The sequence below is a fragment of the Monodelphis domestica genome, chromosome 6 (genome assembly GCF_027887165.1).
Source record: "Monodelphis domestica isolate mMonDom1 chromosome 6, mMonDom1.pri, whole genome shotgun sequence".
Lineage (NCBI taxonomy): Eukaryota > Metazoa > Chordata > Mammalia > Didelphimorphia > Didelphidae > Monodelphis > Monodelphis domestica.
Genome location: NC_077232.1, coordinates 123482848 through 123502065, shown reverse-complemented (window position 1 = coordinate 123502065; position 19218 = coordinate 123482848). Strand labels below are relative to the sequence as shown.

Here is a 19218-nt window from a genome sequence, read left to right as displayed (position 1 = left end):
CTATACAAATTTACATATGTACATCCTTCTAGATTTCTGTGCAAACTCATGCGGATAAGAAATTTCTTAGTCTGTTTGAATTTTCCACAGAAATTTTTATCAGTGTGTATCTTGTTATGCAGCTATGCCGTACGTTGCATACTTACCCATTCCATGAGATATCTTACTAAAGTGTATTTCTCTGTAGCATGTGCATGCATATATGTGATGTTAACATGTATGACACATTCTTACATATCCTCATGATTATTGTCCCACAATTCCAAAGTCCTTTTATGTTGCTTGTTTAAACTCTTTCTTCATCTCTGGTCCTCCATCTGGTCAGCATGCCACTCTTCTGTCTTCTTTCACTTTTCATTGAAGACTTGTGTTCTTCAAATCAGTATCCACTGGAATAATCAGGAACCAGGAACACACGGGAACAAACAAGAGCATTATGCATATAAGGTTTTTACATGTGCATGTATGTAAAAGTGAAATTTAAATGTGCATGGAAGTAAGATGCAATCTTCATGAATGTTTGTCAGAATTTATCAATCTTCATGTGTGAAAGTAAGCATTACATGTTTATCTTCATAAGTAAGCATGACATGTGTACTTTTTCATGCATGCAAGTAAGCTATACGTGTGTTCTTCATGGGTGTGTGTAAGCATAAATTCTCAAGGTTTTAAGAATAATGATTTGAAGTTGTTTCTAATCTTTTGCTGTGTGACTTTTTCATGAGGAGGTTTATTATATGGTTACTGTAATTATTTCTTGGAGATGGAATTTAGAGACTTATGTATTCATTTGAAATAACATTGTTTCTGTCCTATTTTTGTGTGGCTGGCAGAGACTTCATATATTATATATATGAAGTATATATATTATATATATATGTATATATATAATATATATATGCTTTTATATGGCTGCTAAGCTTTCAAATGTATGTTTTCCTTTTGTCTGTGTTATTAGCTGCATTTGCTTTAGGGGTGCTATCCTTTCATCATTTTAACATGTGCAGTGTGTAAACCTCAAAATTTCTTAGACTTATAAATGTTGGAAATTTCACCATTGGGAAATTTCATACTTGAAAAATTTCCTATTGATAGTGGGTCTTGACTATTGGAATGTGAATCCCATTGGCATGGGAGGTTCCTTCTCTTTCCTTCTTAAGATTACTTTAGGACAGAAACCTTTTGCTGAACAATGGAAAGGACTTTGACCTATGCTTAAGCATAGAACAGGAATTTCTTTGAGTCATGATTGATTTTAGAATTGATACAATGGAGATACTTGGAATAAATCTCCACCCTATTCAGTCCTAACAGGATTGAGTAAGGGCTGCAGCCTAGATCAAAATTTAATTATTTCAATCTCTACCCTACTCAGGTTAACAGGATTTAGAAAGGGCTGTAGCAAAGGAGTAAAGATTTAATTATTTGAAAATATGACCTTCAACAGACATGTGCAAAGCCAGACCTCTGGGTGGTCCTGGGTTAAGCTAGAGCCTTCATTGGCACAGGAAAATTGATGGACAGTGATTGGTAGATGGGAGAACTGAGGGGAGGAACTTGGATGGTTTCCTTAAGGATAGGGGGGTCTGAAGACTCGAGGTGGTGGTTGAGGAGTTTGTCTGAGTGGTTGGTGGGGGCTCTGAGACTGTTTCTCCATTTTGGTCATGTGAGTAATAGGGACTGACCTCTTTTCTTTGCCCCAGCTATCTAAGGGCTTGGGCCTTTTGGCCCAGCCTAAACAGAAGGGGTATTTAAGCCCTATTCCCTTCTCTCCCTTTTTCTCTCTCTCTATCTCTAATTCCTTTCTTCCTCCTATTGTAATTAAACTCCATAAAAGATTGACTGCTGACTTGAGTTTTCATTTAGGAATTACATAGCTGAATTCCTTGGCGACCTTAATTTAATATATATCAGTCTTTTAAAGTGATTTTCTTGTAACAAGTGCTCTCTTGTCTGTATTCTGGTGGCAAGTACTCTCATGTGCTTTCCTTTGTTTTCATAGACTTTCATTCACAGGACTCTTTTTGATTTTTTCTTGGGATATTCGTGTTGCTTCTTTTAACTAGGGTTTGTTTTTTTATCATATGTCATCTGTATGTATCTTCTCTGATGACATGATCATATTGTGTCTAGTGAGGTATCTGAAACTATGAAGTAATATCTTCATGGTATACCCTCTCTTTCATCCTTCCCCTGGCAGAGACTCTTTAAGGATGAAGGTTGAAAGATATGAATAACCTTTTTCAGTTCTCATCTATAACTCGCTGATAAAGTCTATTATAACAAATTCATCCAATGTGAATCTATGCTTCCATAGCATTCTAGATGTTTGTGTCTATCCTAGTTATGAAGTTTCAATTTTATGTTACAAGGTTAAGAGTGTTCTTGTGGTTGAATTACTTGTTCTTCTTTTGCTGGAATAACTTATTTTCTATGCTACCTTAAGAATAGTCTTCATTCTCATAATGTTTAGTATAGTATGTTATTACCCTATGGAACTCCAACAAATCTTGGTTTCACTGTTATAGCATGAATGGTACTTGTCATGTGTTTGAAGTTAGAGAATAGAAATGAAATTGTGTATCTATCTCTCCTCCTCCAGTTCTTAATATGTTCCTTGATATCCACCTTCCCATTCAAAATCTGTTACAAGCCATGTAATTCAACTTTTCTATAAAGTCATCTTCATTATCAACCCCTAATCTTGCATAAACTAGTTCTGTGCCCAAAGAACATCTTATCATCATAATCTTGGTTAGATTTTGATTGTACTGATTCCAGCTACTCAATCTTCTCACTAGTGTCTCACACATCCCCTTCTTCGTCTACCTTTTCATTAAGCTTATAATATTGATAAGGCACTTGCTCTAAATCATCTTCATCCATTATTATTACGCCTTCTGGTATTCCTTCTGATTCAGTATCTGAATCTGACTCACTAAATCCAATCATTATGTTCTTTCGATTTTTCTCAAAGCCATGTAAACTTATGTCAGACTTTGCTAATAACTCTCACTTTGTGTTTTGATCTAAGCCTATGTCACCAGCTTTTGTCTTTCCCAAATCAGTTTCTGGTTTCACTACTAAGCTTTAGAATTTCATTTTGAATTGGTAAACTTGATGGTATGGGGTTAACTTCTTCTTGCAGACATCCTATGCTATTAATAATCATAGATCCTATTCTATCACCAGTCTGAGGTTTGTGTTTATTTTCCCTGTCTTTTGACTGTGTAGAGATAGGAATCATTCCCTTTATGTTGTTATTTTCTGGGAATAGGTTTGGTACATCTGCCTTTCCCCCTGCATCATCAGGATGTGTGCCTTCATTCTGTCCCACAGTACAACATATATCGGTTTATGGCTTTGTAGCTAAGGTGTTTATAATTAATAAGTCATTGTTTATTCCTTTGCTACCCACTGCCAGCTGCATTTTTTGATCAGTTAATTCTTTTTGATTTGATTCATTCCCAATGAAGTCTTCATTTGAGATTGTTGGTACTATATTCTCTACTACATTGGAACATGAATCTAAATCATAGCTGTTACTTTGGCCAGATTTCCCTCTGCCATTTAGAATGTTGGCTTCAAAACTGCACTTTGAATCCATGGCTGTTTTGTAAATCTTCTCCTTTACATTCTTCCCTTTGCACATCTGAATGTCATTCTTTGCACAGTGGGAGCTTTAAAATAGGGTTTGAGTAATTCTTTCTTCTCTCTAGTATCAGTTATTCCATCTGTCTGAGAAGTTTTCCTTTACTTCATTTAATCTTCTTACCTCTAACATGCTTCTCTCCATCTACCAAAAGAGCCATTTTTATTATTTTTGGCATTTGTTTCAAGTTTTAGCTTATTTTGGGCTTTGGGCTGGTCTTCCTTCCAGGCTTGTAATGTGCTTTTACTATCTTGACATTTTTCCTCAGTGACTTTGTTGTTCTTCCCATTTTTCATATCCTCCTTGGAAAATCCTGATTAGTTTTCTCAGAGATGAGTTTCAGCTATTAAAATCTATTATTTTCTTCTGATCTTTGATCTTTTATTCTGATTTTTGAGTCAATTGCTAAAGAAAAATGGAGAAAGGAGGCTTAGGAATACATAGATCAGGGCAACAAAAATTTTAATGGAGTGATAAGGAAGAATTACTGCACGAAATGGAAGTGGAAAACAGATTCAGGTCATTGAAAATGCCAGGCCTTCATCAGAGAGGGTGACAAGAGGTCTGTTGCCTTCAAAACAAATCCCACTAAAGAATTAGAATGAAAGGGAATTGGTTAACTAGAGTGAGAGTTCTAGAGACTGAGATAGAAGGGAGACTGAGGAAAACAGATGCTGGAAGACTGGGGAGAGCAGGCAAGACTGATTTGTCTGCTTGTGGTTCTAAAGCCTAGTCATTAGAAGAGAAGGAAAGAGATTTACTCTTTCTTTTCTCTGTCAAGTATTTACTGATTGTGGAGAAACATATAGACAAATAAACCTAAATTTTCAGTTAGAATATCAGGGAAGGTCATCATTTACCAACATTGGCTCCCAAGTCACACAAATCCATTTGTTTGCATTAGGGTAGGAAGGGGCTTATAGTGAAATTTCATACTGTCAGTATAAAATGACAAATATAACACTTTACTTTTTCCCCCCTAATTAATTCACATTTGTAATGTAAGGTATCCCAGAAGTCTTCAGTGTATGTTAAACTTTAGTAACTCCAGACTTATAAGTACTACAAAATTATAAGAATATAATCTGAAAGTTTAATTATTTATATTTATTTTATGCTTTGGTTTATACATTTTGAATAATAATTCATAAATGTTTATTTTAACAAGATTCAGCATTGGGGCATTCTGCAATATGTGTGAGACAAATTCTAAAAATTCTTAGACAGAGAGATAGAAGAGGTCCTCATGTTTCTCCCCTTCAGTCACCTGATCTATTTCTGTTAGTTTTTTTTTACAGGACAAATTAAAACTGTTTTCTATGTATCAAAATCTAGTTTTGGGAATGATTTTTAAAAAATTATTTAAAAATTCAATCTTTTCTGTTACTTAGCAGTAATTGATGAAAATCTTTACAAAACTTTAAACTGACTAGAGGTATATATAGCACATGGCAGTGATAATGTTGGATTTTAATTTTATTTATCAGAATTTAAAATTTTTAAATCACATTTCAAATCCTTTTTCATAATTTTATAGCATTTATACTTCCAAGACTATTAAAGTTTAAAACTGCAGAGTTATTGTATACTTAGTATTTTACAAAATTATAAGATCTCCAAAGTATAGTATGTTTCAATAGCAACACAAATATTTTCCAGAAAAGATACTTCATGAAAGACCATAACTTGGGGAATTTAAAAGTGAAAAGAAGAACATATAGTAAAATTAAAGAACATCATTGTTTACATCTTAAAATGAATAATGTTTCTACCTAGTATACACGAATATATACAGAGTTTTCCCTAAATGTTTTACATCAAAGGTAATGATTTTATAAGTTTTAGTAAACATGCCTGCCTTTTAAAAAAAGGGAAAATATATTGCCCTTAGGAAATACATGCTGATCAGCTTATCTTCCTTGTGAGGAAAAGCAAATCACAAATCATTAGCATCCAATCTATTAGATCTTAGAATATCATACAGTATTGAGAGTAACAAAATAACTGTAGGGGAAAAAAGAAATCTTTCCAACTAACCTTTTAAAAATTGGTTTGTACTCAGTAAATATGACTACTTAAGCAATTTATCTGGTATTTTATAAAATGATTAAACTTTCAAAAATGCATATTTTGGTTTTGTTTTCTAAACTAGGATTTTAAGAGTGGACTTGGAATTACAGTAATTCCAATGAATTTAGCAAATGTTAAACATGTGGATCGGACTGTAAAACAATCTTTTGAAATCATTACTCCCTATAGAAGTTTCAGGTAAGATTTATAATTTTTGTATATTTTGCTGCTTTGTACAAAATTGAGTCTATAATTTATTTTTAAGTTAGTGATGCATTTGAGATGAACTAGTTGAACAGTGAAAATATTTGTAGTGGCTAGTCATTTTTTCCACAATGGTTGGTAAATAAAAACCATATAAAATAGTTTTAGAAAAACAAGTCCAAAGACATATATAACTCACCAATTTTGTGCAAGTTTTAAATTCTGATCTTCTATTATCCATGTGATTAGACTTAGAAAAATTTGATTTTTTTCCAACAAATGTATAAATGATTCCCTTTACAGATATAAGTCCATATGGAAGTTAACAGAAAGGAAATGGAAGAGGAGAAGAGCACAAGTCTCATTCCTAGATTTCCATTTAATACTATTTCTCTTTGCCTATTGAAATCCTAACCTCCATGCAAGACTTATTTGTAATGCTATGTCTTTAAAGTCTTCCCAGAGAAGTCTAGCCCTATATAGTTCTCACTTTGCACACCTTCTGTGATATTTGTTGTCCTAAACATTATTTCATTGCCGGGAGATTGACCACCAAATGGTGATTATTTTTCTTTTAAATTGTGGTATGATGTAAATCCATTGTTAACCCACAATCCAAAACCTGAAAACATTTCCATAATTATATTATACCATTCAGTTTTAACTTGCCTTATTTTCTATTAAAAAGTTAATTCCTAAATAAGATTTTAAGTCTTTTGAAACCAAGGAACATGTCATACATTTCTGTCTCTTGTGTAGTCTCACATAATCCTAGACATGTAATAGGTATTTAGTTGATAATTTTTTAAACTTAATTCAATAAATTTATTTGTTTCAGATCAACTATACTTATAGTGTTAGTTTTAAAGAACTATAATAGCAATATTACATTAATTAGTTAATTAAACTCCTTCAAGGGATTTATCATATAATTGATTAGAGTTTTTCTATCCTGTTTAAAGTTTTTTCATTTACATCAAGAAACCAAGGTCATTGGTCCACAAAATGGAGAATTCAGTCTCTCTCTATCTTGGTAATTGAAAGATGAAAGTTGGGGAAAGTATAACACATTTTAATTTTGCATCAACAAATGCCAGTCCCAGCCATAAACTTAAGAATAGGTTTATGACCACCTGCTCCTATGTTGGACCAGATAGCTATGTAGGGTCCAAATTTATGAATATCTTGGTGATTGCAAGTTTTCCAAATTCTTCAAAAGAAATGCTAACCCCATAGGCCAGTATTTTATTTCCAACACTGATACAGCAATTACAGATTCTATGATTTCTAGTACATCTTAATATAGCATATATTTTAAAGGGAAAACTAAAGGTTTTATAAGCTTTTAGAGAAGACTTATAACCCACTTTGTGACACATTAAGTATCAGGTCTCATTTTTAATATGCTGGGATATTAGGTTTCCTGAGTGAACTAAACTAAAGCAAATCTTATAATTATATTGGTGAATGACCTCTTGATTAGAATAATACTTAGTATTTTCACAGTGTGTTAAGATTTATAGAGCAACTTCCATATATTCTCTCATTTTTATCCTCCCTACCAGCCTGTTATTGTTGCCTTTTTACAGATGTGTAGTTCTCAGCTAACTGAAATCCATCTGGTCATCTTGATTTTTAAAGTCTTAAATCCCTAGTTCTGGTGTGCAATCAAGGTCATCATTAGCTTTAATTTAAAGCTAAACTGCATGCCTACTAGGTGCTTTGTGAATTGAGAATCAAGTAACAGGCCTTCAATTTTTCCAACCCTTTTTTGAGTATTATTCATCTACCACTTAGGAAGTTTTCAGTCTTTCTCCTGAGACCGTGATCTATGAAGGTAACAGCAGCATTGTTGTCAGAGGAGATTTTTGTGATTGTTTGGTTTCAAAATGCATAAAGCCAAAAACATAGAAAGGAAAATGGCCCTTTAATTCATTTTGAGAAATAAAATTGGATATTTCTGATGATTTCAGTTAAAAATGCATTAGAAATGAGTTGCCATCACTCTTAAATTTATATGGAGGGCAGATTTTTAAATGTTGATTCCCTCTTTGGATGCAATGACTATGCAAACTATACCCTCTGCTTAATTGGCCTTTACAATGGAGATCAATAATACAGAAAAGTCAATTGTTTCAGCTTTACAGCAGAGTCGGAAAAAGAGAAGCAAGAGTGGATTGAAGCCGTGCAGCAATCGATAGCAGAAACTCTCTCAGATTATGAAGTAGCTGAGAAGATTTGGTTCAATGAGTCAAACAAGAACTGTGCTGATTGTAAAGCACCAGATCCTGACTGGGCATCCATCAATCTTTGTGTTGTCATTTGTAAGAAGTGTGCAGGTAATTAATGATGAGCAATGCTGCTGCTGCTAGAGGGTGGGTGGGAGGTGGGCATCTAACCCTTTGTGCTCTCACATGCCCAATGTGCTAGCTAATGCTCAATGAGGAAGATGGTGGTGACAGGGATGCCTTTAAACCTTCATTGGATGGGACTTAGGGAGCTAGGAAAAACTGATCATAAGCATGTATTCTATTTCTAATCCAGATGTGAATTTTTCAAAAATGACAATTTTGAAGCATTGAGCTTTATTTTTTTTATTTTATTTTAGGCATGATTCTTAAGCTTATTTTTTTTTATTCTTCTCTGTCTTCTAAAAAGGATGCTATGATAGAAAACTTTAATGATGCTGGAGGATATATTTGCATTCTAAATTCATGTTTACTAATTTCACAAAATCTTATTATCTCAGCTTTGGAAGGTAACCTGAGGGGGTCTTCAAGTCTAACATAGAACTGAACAGTAGCGCCTTTTACACTGCTTCAGGCTGGTTATTAAATCTCTTCTTGAAGAGCCCTAGAGTTATAGAAGAGTCAGTGTCACCTTTGAAAACTCATTCCACCCTTAGACAGCTCCAATTATTGGGGGATTTGTTTTCTTACATTAAGCCAAAATCTACCTCTGTGTGATGCCTACACATTTCTCCTAGTTCTGCCCTTAGCAGCTACGTACAAGTCTAATCCCTCTTCCACATGTCAGTCACTAACATACAAGAAAATAGGTTTTAAGCAACTTAAGTATTTCTTTTTCAGGCTAGACATTCCCATATATCTTCTCCTGAACCTTGTGTGGCATATTTCTCCTGAACCTTGTGTGGCATATTTTCAAATCCCCTTACCGTCCTCATTGCATCCTTTAGGCAAGTTCCAGCTTGACACAGTCCTTCCTGAAATATGAACCTAGACCCAAAAATGTACTCCATATTCCACTTGACCAGTATAGAGGATGTTGGAAGCCTTCAACAGGCATCTGTACGCCAAGTAATTCCATATGGACATTGTATTATGTGAAAAAAAATAAAATAACGAATTGCCTTCTGCTTCACCTTGAGACTGAAGCAAAAGTCTAATCATCGTTTCTGTTGCTTTTCCTTCTGGGGATGAAAATGACAAGAGGAATGCCCTTTTCTTATATGGGTCGGGTAAAATATTGTTGGATATAGGAAGAATTTGGACCTACTCCTTTGCCTGTATGCTATTATCTTTACAGTTATTTATTTTATTTATTTTTAAACCTCTTTAGCATTAGCATGACATTTTAAGCTTTCCACAAGCTGGTTCCAATTTTCCTTTCCAACCTCATTTAGTTCTATTCCCCTTTGTGTACTCAATATTCTGTCCAACTCAAGTTACTACCTGTTCTGCAAACTTGACATTTGTCTGTCTCCTGTTTCCATTAACTTGCGCTGGCCATCTGCCTTCCCTGGAATATTCATTGTCCTAATCTCAGTATTTGAAAATCTTTCTTTTCTTTCAAATCCCATCTCAAATTCTACTTCCTTTGTAAAACATTTTCCAGAGTATTTTCTCCCTCTTTAAATTTTATTAAATTATTTTTTTGGATCTCCACCGTATGGCCTTTCACAGGCTTCCTTGATTCATATTTACCCACGTGTACATCAGAATCTTCCTGATGGAATGAACATTCCTTAAAGACAAGAGCTGTCTTTTAAAACAAAAACCTTCCATTACTAGTAGCTCTAACAATAACTCACACATTTTGGTTAAGTATTTCTTGATTTGCATTCAATTTGTAAAATATTGGTAAAGACTAATTTTTTTTTTCCTTTAAAGGACCACTTTAAACAACAAAAAAACCCAAGTTGAAAATTTGTACTAATTTATTTTTTGTCATTTAGGACAACACAGATCTTTAGGACCAAAAGATTCTAAAGTTCGCAGTCTAAAAATGGATGCCAGCATTTGGAGCAATGAACTCATTGAGGTATGATCCACAAATACATTTGGACTTAACTAACAGAAGGGAGTGGCTACTGGGACAGGAAACATACCTATATGGGGGATGTTGGATGGTGGATACAAAATGATTCAGTAACTTTTTGATAAAGTCCTAATGATATAGTAAAACTAAATATAACTCTTAGGGCCAAATATGATATGAATGTAATACGATAAAAATAGCATAATATAATGATACATATAATATAGCATAATATAATTAACATAATATCATATAACTACCTTTAAAATAAGATATTTTGTAGTATACACACACTTATACCTATACACATATATTTAAGTAAAAACTTCTTTGTTATTAAATATTTTTTATACTAAATATGATGATGGACAGTACTAGAAGTGCTTGGAACATATTTAGACCAACCTAAAAATTTTATATGAGGAAAAGGGGATTCAGTGACTTTTCCAAGGTGATACATCTTGTTCTACCACAAAAACAGGTAGAACTTGGATTCAAACCCAGGTCCTCTGACTTCCAATTCATTATGTTTTGTTAGCCCCATGTTAACTTGCTCTCTCTTTTAACTGGATTAAGAGAGAAAAAATAGAAGTAGATACATTTAAGAATTGCATACAAAATTAAGAATAACGAAAGCAGAAGCCAAAATTTACTTTTCTATAAACCATAGTTTAATATTTTGCCATTCACAGAATTTCAGCACCTCAGTAGCTCATTAATCCAACCTTATACCTAAAAAAATAATCTTCTCAACAATATACACCACAGTTGCTCACTGTTTTCTTTAAAGACCTTCAAGGAGGGATGCCCTATTGAGGCAGACCATTCCACTGTGAGTTAGTTTTGATTATTAAGAAGTTTCTTTTGATATCAAGCTTAAATTTTCTATGCTACAACTTCCACCTATGGCAGGGGTGCAAATGGTGGAAATCTAATTCTTACTCTTTTAGTTGATAGGTATGTTGAAATATAGGTAAAGGTAGTTTTCCCATCTCCACATGGCATCTTTTCCCAAGGCTCAACATTTACAGTTCTTTAAGCTGGTTCTCATAATAGCCATTCCCCAACCCATATGCTTCTGTTATGAATTTGTGACTTGTTACTACAAAAAGAGCTTCTAGAAATACTTGTTGTACATGGAAAATTTCTCTTTGATTTTCTTAAGGAATATGCCCAGGAATGAGATATTTAGGTCAAAGAATATGAGGATTATAGTTCCTTTTTAAAGCAAAATTTCCAATTGCAAAATAGTTGAACCAATTCAGAATTTCAGGAATTTGTTAGGGTACCTGGCTTGCCAAAGCCTCTCTAACACCGACTGTTTCTAGCTTTTTCCATAATTGTCAGTTAGCTGAATTTTAAGTGAAAGTTGTTTGATTTGGATTAATTTTATAAAGTTTTTAGGGATTTCTTTCCTGTGGCTGTTAATTGTTTGCAGTTCTTTTTTGAGAGCTGTTTATTCATGTCATTTGAACACATCCACTGGGGGGAATATCTTAATTTTATATCTGTGGTATTTTCATATATCTTTTAGAAATGAAATCTTTATTAGAGATATGTGAAATTAAGGTTGTTTTTACTAATTGATAGTTTTATTTCTTACCTTAGCCTTGCTGATTTCATCCATACCAAAAAAAAAAAATCAAATTACATTAATCAGAATTATCCATTTTATCTTTTTGTCTGTGGCTTTTTCTCATGGTATAGCATTGTGAAGAATTTACTGCCAAAAGTAGCTATACCTGATCTGGTTCTCATTTGTTTTTTTTTGTTTTTTTTTAATGTTAAGAAGTTTAATCTTCAAATGTCATTTTTTTTTGGGTGAAATCTTATTAAATATTTTAGTTAATCAATTCCTTTTCTAGGTGTTCATTAATTCTGAGTTTTGCAGCTTTTGTTCATTTCTGTTTTTTTGAAAATCAGGACAAAATATTTCCTTTCATTATTTGAGGGTATTAATCTGGGCCATATGACAACCAGAAACTTTTTTAGTAGAATGTTAGCTCTTGAAGGGCAAGGATTATATACTGGTTGCTTTTTTAAAAAACTTTGTTACCGTAGTGACCAGCACTTAGTAGATATATAGTAAAAGCTTATGGCATTAAAATTTAACTAGGTCAGGTATTACTATCTTATTTCTACCTTGGGTACCAATTCTCTACCAGTCATATTTGTCCTGTCCTTTGCAGTCCAAATATCCTCTTCTGGTCATTGAACACATAAGCTAAGTACAAAATCAGCAGCCCTGTCTTCTCTCAGTCATCAGCCATCACCTTGCCATTCACTCTAGTCCTTGGTCCTCTACCTTCTTCAGTCTTTTTGCTTTGCCTAAGTTACTAACAGAACCCTTTTTGTTCTTAACTTTTCTTACTAGTTTCAACTTTTTCTTGACTTAGCACTCCCATATTGTTTCTATAGGTCTGTACTGTATCCATCCTTTGTTTCTTGTCCTTTTTCCTATCTCTTTTATGTGTTTTTAAAAAAATTTTTGAGTTGGTCAACAAATCCCCTGTGCTTCCATTGGTCTCTTTAAACAACTCTCTTTTTCTTCTTCTTCAGAATGGCTTTTCTTTGTTTTCCTCAGAATTTCATTCTCAAGAGCTCCCACCTCTAGCTTGACTACCCTTATAGAATTCTAGTCCGTCATTTGATACTTTTCGCTTCTCTGAGTACTTTTGAAGACTATTTTAGGCCACTGATAGCTTTCCTTTCCTTCTAAATTCCAAGATGGAGTGGTTTACTTCCCCACAAAATTCCCATCATTTCTACTCCACGCCAAAGAATTCTCCCAACTTAACAGATAAAGAATAGGACTTTACACATTCTTTTACCTTCTGAATGATGGAATTGTTATTAAGGCAATCAAGAAAATATTTCTTTGTGAACATTTGTTAGATGGCTTTAACAGATATCTAGATTTCTGCCCAGAGCAATATTTGTTTCCACAAGTCTTAGGAGGGAAAGTGCGTTCCTAGGTACATTGTACTTACTCTGTGTTGGCTGATTAGTAATTCCGTTTTGAATGTAGGAAAGACCAGTGACTTCTTTGTTGTAGTTATAGTACATCATCCCTTAGCAGGCAGTCACTCATAACTATTTATCACATTCTTCTTTAGACTCTTATTAGATGATCACTCAATTTTGGGTCTAAATCATATTTCCTTGATATTAAACAATTCCTTCTTCCACTTTAGAGCTTACTGTGTGTTCCTTAGCTCCATGTGTTCAGCAACTTTTCTCTCATTATCACTATTGTACTTGAAGACAGTATTTTCTGATGACTTTTAGCTATCCCTCATCCCCAGGCCTTAAATAAGAAGAAAAAGTAGTATTTGAGAAAATTAGTAAATTATAAATCTTATGCTATCTGATAATAAAAATTAGTGTGTTTTTCTTTGAAATACAATTTTAAACATGGTAAACAAATCATGCTGTACTTAAAATTAAATTACTGTATACATTTAATAGTCCTATTTTAGGAGAAAAAAGTGGGTAGATGTGTGAGTTTATACCCATTTTAAGTATTAAGTGTTAAGCTCTGATTTTTAATTTTAGCCTATTTTCTTTCATCTGATACTTTTTTCCTACTCAGCACCGCAAAACAAAACAAAATGAAACCACAAAAACAGCTTACTCTGATCTCTCTAGTGAACTAAAGTCCATAGACTAATTTTGTAATCATGTTTCTATTTGTGTAATATAATATTTTTTCTTTCAGCTTTTTATTGTCATCGGGAACAAAAGGGCAAATGACTTTTGGGCTGGAAATCTTCAAAAAGATAAAGAATTACAAATAAATGCTTCAGTAGAAGAAAGAAAACTTTTTATTACCCAGAAATATAAAGAAGGACGATTCAGAAAAACCCTTTTAGCCTTTCTTACCAAAGAAGAATTAAACAAGGTATGATAAAGATAATTAGAAAGATATAGCTTTCAAATTTGCCTTTACAGATGTTAATGGTGAAGGAAAGGAAATAATTTATGACTCTATCTGGGAAGTAAAACTATAAGTATAAGTTCTATTATGTATCTTCTCTGAAGAAATGACTAAGTATTGTGAAACTTCCTTTATGGGAAATGAGCTGTTCTTTATAACTGACCTTTGTAAGTAATATCTGTTACTGTCTCGTGGTTTGTGCCCCTAAATCTCCCTCTGTTCTTCTGTCTATCATCAGCTCTGTCCATCTGTCTTTTTGTCTGTGTCTCCATCCCTGTCTTTGTCTCATACATTCTCTCTCTCTCTCAGACACTCATGCACACATTCTCTCTCTCTCTGATTTCATTGGTAGAGAGAACTTCAAACTCAGTACCTTCTCTGCCATTTATAGTCTTAAGAGATTTGCTTATGGCGTGACCTGCCCAAGGTTATAGAGGCAGCATGTAACAGAAGCAGAATTTGTACCCAGGTCTTCCTGGCTCCAGCATCAGTCTTCTGTATACTGTGTCCTGATTCTCTCTCTATGGACTAGAATTTTAACAACTGAGTCCTGTTAAGTGAACGGCTTTCTAAAATTACTCACACACTTTACTGTCTCTTTAATGGAAACTGTTTCAATTCTTCAGCGGCACCAGGATTCCATCAGTGTGATCAGTTATACCACTAGTCCAGTTACCACCTTGACTGTACACAGGGATTTTTTTCCCCCACATCTCTGTTTTTTTATCAGTCTTCCAAGGATCTACCCAGTGTTGTGAACACTTTTTACTGACTGATTTGTTTGTTTTGCTTTTGAAAAAAAAAAAGATACCAAATGTTAGTCTCATTTACTGAAAATTTAATCATTAAGTATCTATTCATATGAATTATTGTGATGCCTTTAGCTTCCATTGAATTTGTTACTCTATTTGCCTCAGTGTCAAATAGATCTACCTTGCCATGCTTTCTTCAGTCATGTTGGCTTTCCTCCTTGTTCAGCTGACTTTTGTCATTGTCGCTGCTTCTACCACCTCCTTTACCTAGTTAGAATTACTGGCTCTGTATATACGAGAGGCAGCTTGAGGTAGTAAAACTTAAAGCCAGGAAGACCCGATTTCAGATTTTGTCTGCTATCCACTGGCTGGGTGACCTAGGAAAACTGTTTTTCCTCTCTGAGCTTCAGGAGAATTTCTGAGACATCTCCCAAGGTGCCATCTACTCTGTTCAGAGTGAATTCCCATCTATCATGACACTCCAATGATATGAAAGATGCTGTCTCTAAATTTATATTTTTCAAGCATCTTACACCTTTCATTCTAATACTTAGGAGTATATAGAATATAATTATATTGTATATCTTCTACTCCCAGTTCAAGTACCCATCTACTTCACAGTGAATATTTTGGAGATGAATAGTACTGACAACTTGCTTTTTTATATAATGCTTTAAGCTTTACAAGACACAATTTTACCATTTTGTGTAGTAGATATTACACATTTGCCCTTATTTATAGGTGAGTAAAAGTGGTCTTAGAGGAGTAGAGTGGCTTGCCTGAGTTCACACAGATAATTTGTTCAGGCGCTATTATTCACACTTAGGTCTTATGATTTCTAGGTTGTTGCTCTTTGCTCATGCCATGTTGAGGAAGAATCATCCATTGTAATGGTTACATTTTATCACATTTTCATCTCTGTTCCTTTCCATCTTAAAATATGGGATATATATTTTTATTAGAGACAAACAAAGACCTCCTTCTGCGCTTTTTCCCCTGGAAAGTGGCAGGCTGTGGCATTGGAAAAGTATTTGGGGGGAAGCTCCAATTAACTGACTTGAGGGACTGCTCAGCTTTTCCCTACCACCCTATGCATATTTTTGTTATTGCTACGATTTCCTCCCTTTCTTCATGTGTCAAAGGAGGTTTACTTTCTATGAAGATTGTATTTTGGGTAGTTAAATTTATTTTGATCATGCTGAGTACAATATCAGAATTTCAGGGAATCTAATATTTTTCAAGATGTTCCACATATTTTGAATATTTAAAATATCACACATTTTCAGGCAGAGATGTACTTGTAACATCCTAAGGTTAATTAATCCACCCACCACTACTTCGAGCTACTTAAAAATTGTTTGAAAAAACTAGCACTTTAAATTTTAACCATTAAATTTATATTGTTTATTAAGGAATTCTGAGTATAAATAATAAATATCAGAATCACATTATACTTACTTTAGCAGGTCTGCTAGCTTTAGAAATATTGGATATATAAAAGTAAATTTATTGATATGAATACATATTTATATGACATATAAAAAATAAATTAATACTTTTTTTCCAAACTGCCTTTTGCCTTAAGACTTTTAAAAAAGCTGTGCTTTAAAAACTTGTACATTGAAGCCACTGGCAAACCTTAAATTCATGATTGTCGAAAGAAAGAATACCGAATCAAGAAAATGGTTCAAAAATTAGCAAGTCTACAAAAATTGACTATCCTTCAGCCTTTTTTATGAAAAGGAGAAATCATTATACACTATATCTAGAAAGCTATATTCACTTATTAATTTAGTTCAGTTATCAGCTAACCTCCAAAGTATTCTCATTCATTAATTTGCAATTCATTTAGTTTATTATTTGCCTTTAGAAATATGAGATTCATGTATCCTATTTTGTACTAACATGAAGAATTCTCTGGAAACAATAGATTTTTATGGCACATGGCAATTAATTTCTAGTTACAGTTCACTTTTCATATAATGCTTAGTTTGATATTATTTGTACAGTAGTGTCTGCTTGAACCTTTTTTGACATCATTACTTCTACATCAGCATTCTTTGTCATTATATCATCACCTCTGCTCTTTTTTTTTTTTTGGTGACGCCATTCATTTCTGTCCTTATTGTCTTTATTTTAGTCTTTATTATGGTCTGCCCTATACATAGATTTAAAAAGCGAAATTTGAAATTCCCTCTCCACATTATGTCTTAGGAAAGCTCTCTTAAACTTCCAAAGATGCTATCTATAATTCAAAGAGGAGCAGACTGTGAGTCCGGATGCCATCTTTGTTTTAAGCAGATGTTTTTTAAATAGTTTGAGAGGTATCATTCTTCATTTTCACCATAACAGTGGGAAGCAGTGTGTAGTAGAAAAACAGGGGGGAAAATGGGGGTCATTTACTTTAGGCCTTCCTGGATCAGTTTTACATAGAATTATATATTCATTCTACTTAAAAATGTTTTCAAGTCTCAAAACATTAAATATGTATATTTGAGGGGGCATATTTTCAAGTAAATGGAACACATTTTGGGGACTGCCTTCTATTTAAACATTACCACCATCATTGTGGCTCTTTCTATAGTTTAAATGGAAAAAGAATGCCTTTTGTCATTTTGACTTACAAACTTCACAGTCTCGTATTTTAGTATTTTTAAATTTATTAATAATTAAGTATACAACTATTATCAACAAAAAGAAATGCATTTGGGTATAAAAGGATTACTTTATTGGTTTTATATGATGTCTAAAATGTCCTAATATATATTTAACTTTTTAATATTGATCAGGCCTTATGTGCTGCAGTAGTTAAACCAGATGTTCTTGAAACAATGACGTTATTATTTAGTGGAGCTGATGTAATGTGTGCAACTGGAGATCCTATTAACAGCACCCCCTACTTACTAGCTAAGAAAGCTGGACAAAGTCTGCAAATGGAATTTCTCTATCATAATAAATTCTCAGGTAAATTTTCACTCACCCTTTTATTTTCCCAAATTTTTCAATTTTCTCAACTATTTCATTGCATATAAAATGTAATATTAATGTAAGATTAAAATATAATTAAATATGAATATCCACTAGATGGTAAGCTTCTTGAGTAATGAGACTTTCTTTTGCTTTTTTTTATATGCCAGGGTTTAGCCCAATGGTGGCATATGGTAGATACTTAAATGTTTATTAGTTTATTGAATGATTAATATGGTCTGAGGTATAAACAATGACCAAAGTAGGGACCTATTGCTAGTAAGTAAAGTGAAAATTACTCATTATCACCAAAATTTAATTTTGAGTCTAAGAACTCCCAAAGTAATTATTTCATTTTAGGGAAAAGTTCAGCAAGTAAATTACTTGTGACTACAATTGTGTAAATTATAGATATGAACAATTAATCTAACATGAATGATTGAATCAGTATCAAATTAGATTTTAATTAGATTATAACCAGAATACTTGCACACAGTGTTCAGTAAATATATCTATATAATACATATATATCTTCAAAATAAGTATTACATGACATTTATGAACTCTTACATGTCCTTTGTACTTCTCAGACACAAAAAAGAAAATTTTGTTCATCTTTTTCTTTGTAGATTTCCCAAAACATGACATTCATTTTGAAAGTGGCTTACCTCAAGAATCTTCACATTCTACTTTTCTCTGTGACTTTTTGTATCAAGTTCCATCTGTGGCTGCTAAACCATCTACAGAGAAAAAAATGATTGAAGGTATCGTTTTTCTTCTTGTAATTATATACCATGTATCTTCTTGGATGTATTATCTGTAAATGGCTATTGAGATTTAGTTAGGCAGCTAGGTGGTGGAGGTGGGTTTGGAACCAGATCTGAGCTTAACTCCAAATACTTCCATCATCCCGTGACCTCAGCCAAGTCACTCTCTGCCTGCCTCAGTTTCCTTTACGATTAAGTGAGGATCATAATAGCCCCTACCTCTCAGAATTATTGTGGGTGTCAAAATGAGATAATATATATATAAAGCACTTAGCACAGTACCTGGCACATAGTAAACACTATATAAAAGCTTGTTTTTCTAATTTATTTCTTTCCTCAATACTTCTGATTTTTAGTTTCAGAAGTTGTGTGTGTGTGTGTATGTGTGTGTGTAACACCAATATGGCACTACATATTAAAGTCTGAATGTATTGTTAAAATCCTTTTCCTTTTAAACCTCTTCATAATCTAACCTTTCCTAGCCTTCAGCTTTTTCACATTTTACTGTCCTCTGATCTTCTTGCCATCCCTCCTCTCTCCCCTACCATATTTTATCTCTTGATTCAGCCTCTGTTCACTGCCCTGCCCTCG

General features: G+C 33.4%; 1 protein-coding gene across 5 annotated transcripts in view; it reads left to right on the top strand.

Moving 5' to 3' along the window:
• Nucleotides 1-19218, top strand: part of ARAP2 (ArfGAP with RhoGAP domain, ankyrin repeat and PH domain 2) — a 224507-nt gene that overhangs the window by 106487 nt on the left and 98802 nt on the right. For all 5 annotated transcript variants that reach the window (XM_056802513.1, XM_056802512.1, XM_007496580.3 and 2 more), the window contains exons 10-15: nt 5805-5920; nt 8066-8265; nt 10122-10207; nt 13923-14105; nt 17683-17857; nt 18490-18624. In XM_056802513.1, the coding sequence (XP_056658491.1) occupies nt 5805-5920; nt 8066-8265; nt 10122-10207; nt 13923-14105; nt 17683-17857; nt 18490-18624 (895 nt within the window). The remainder of the gene's footprint in view (nt 1-5804; nt 5921-8065; nt 8266-10121; nt 10208-13922; nt 14106-17682; nt 17858-18489; nt 18625-19218) is intronic.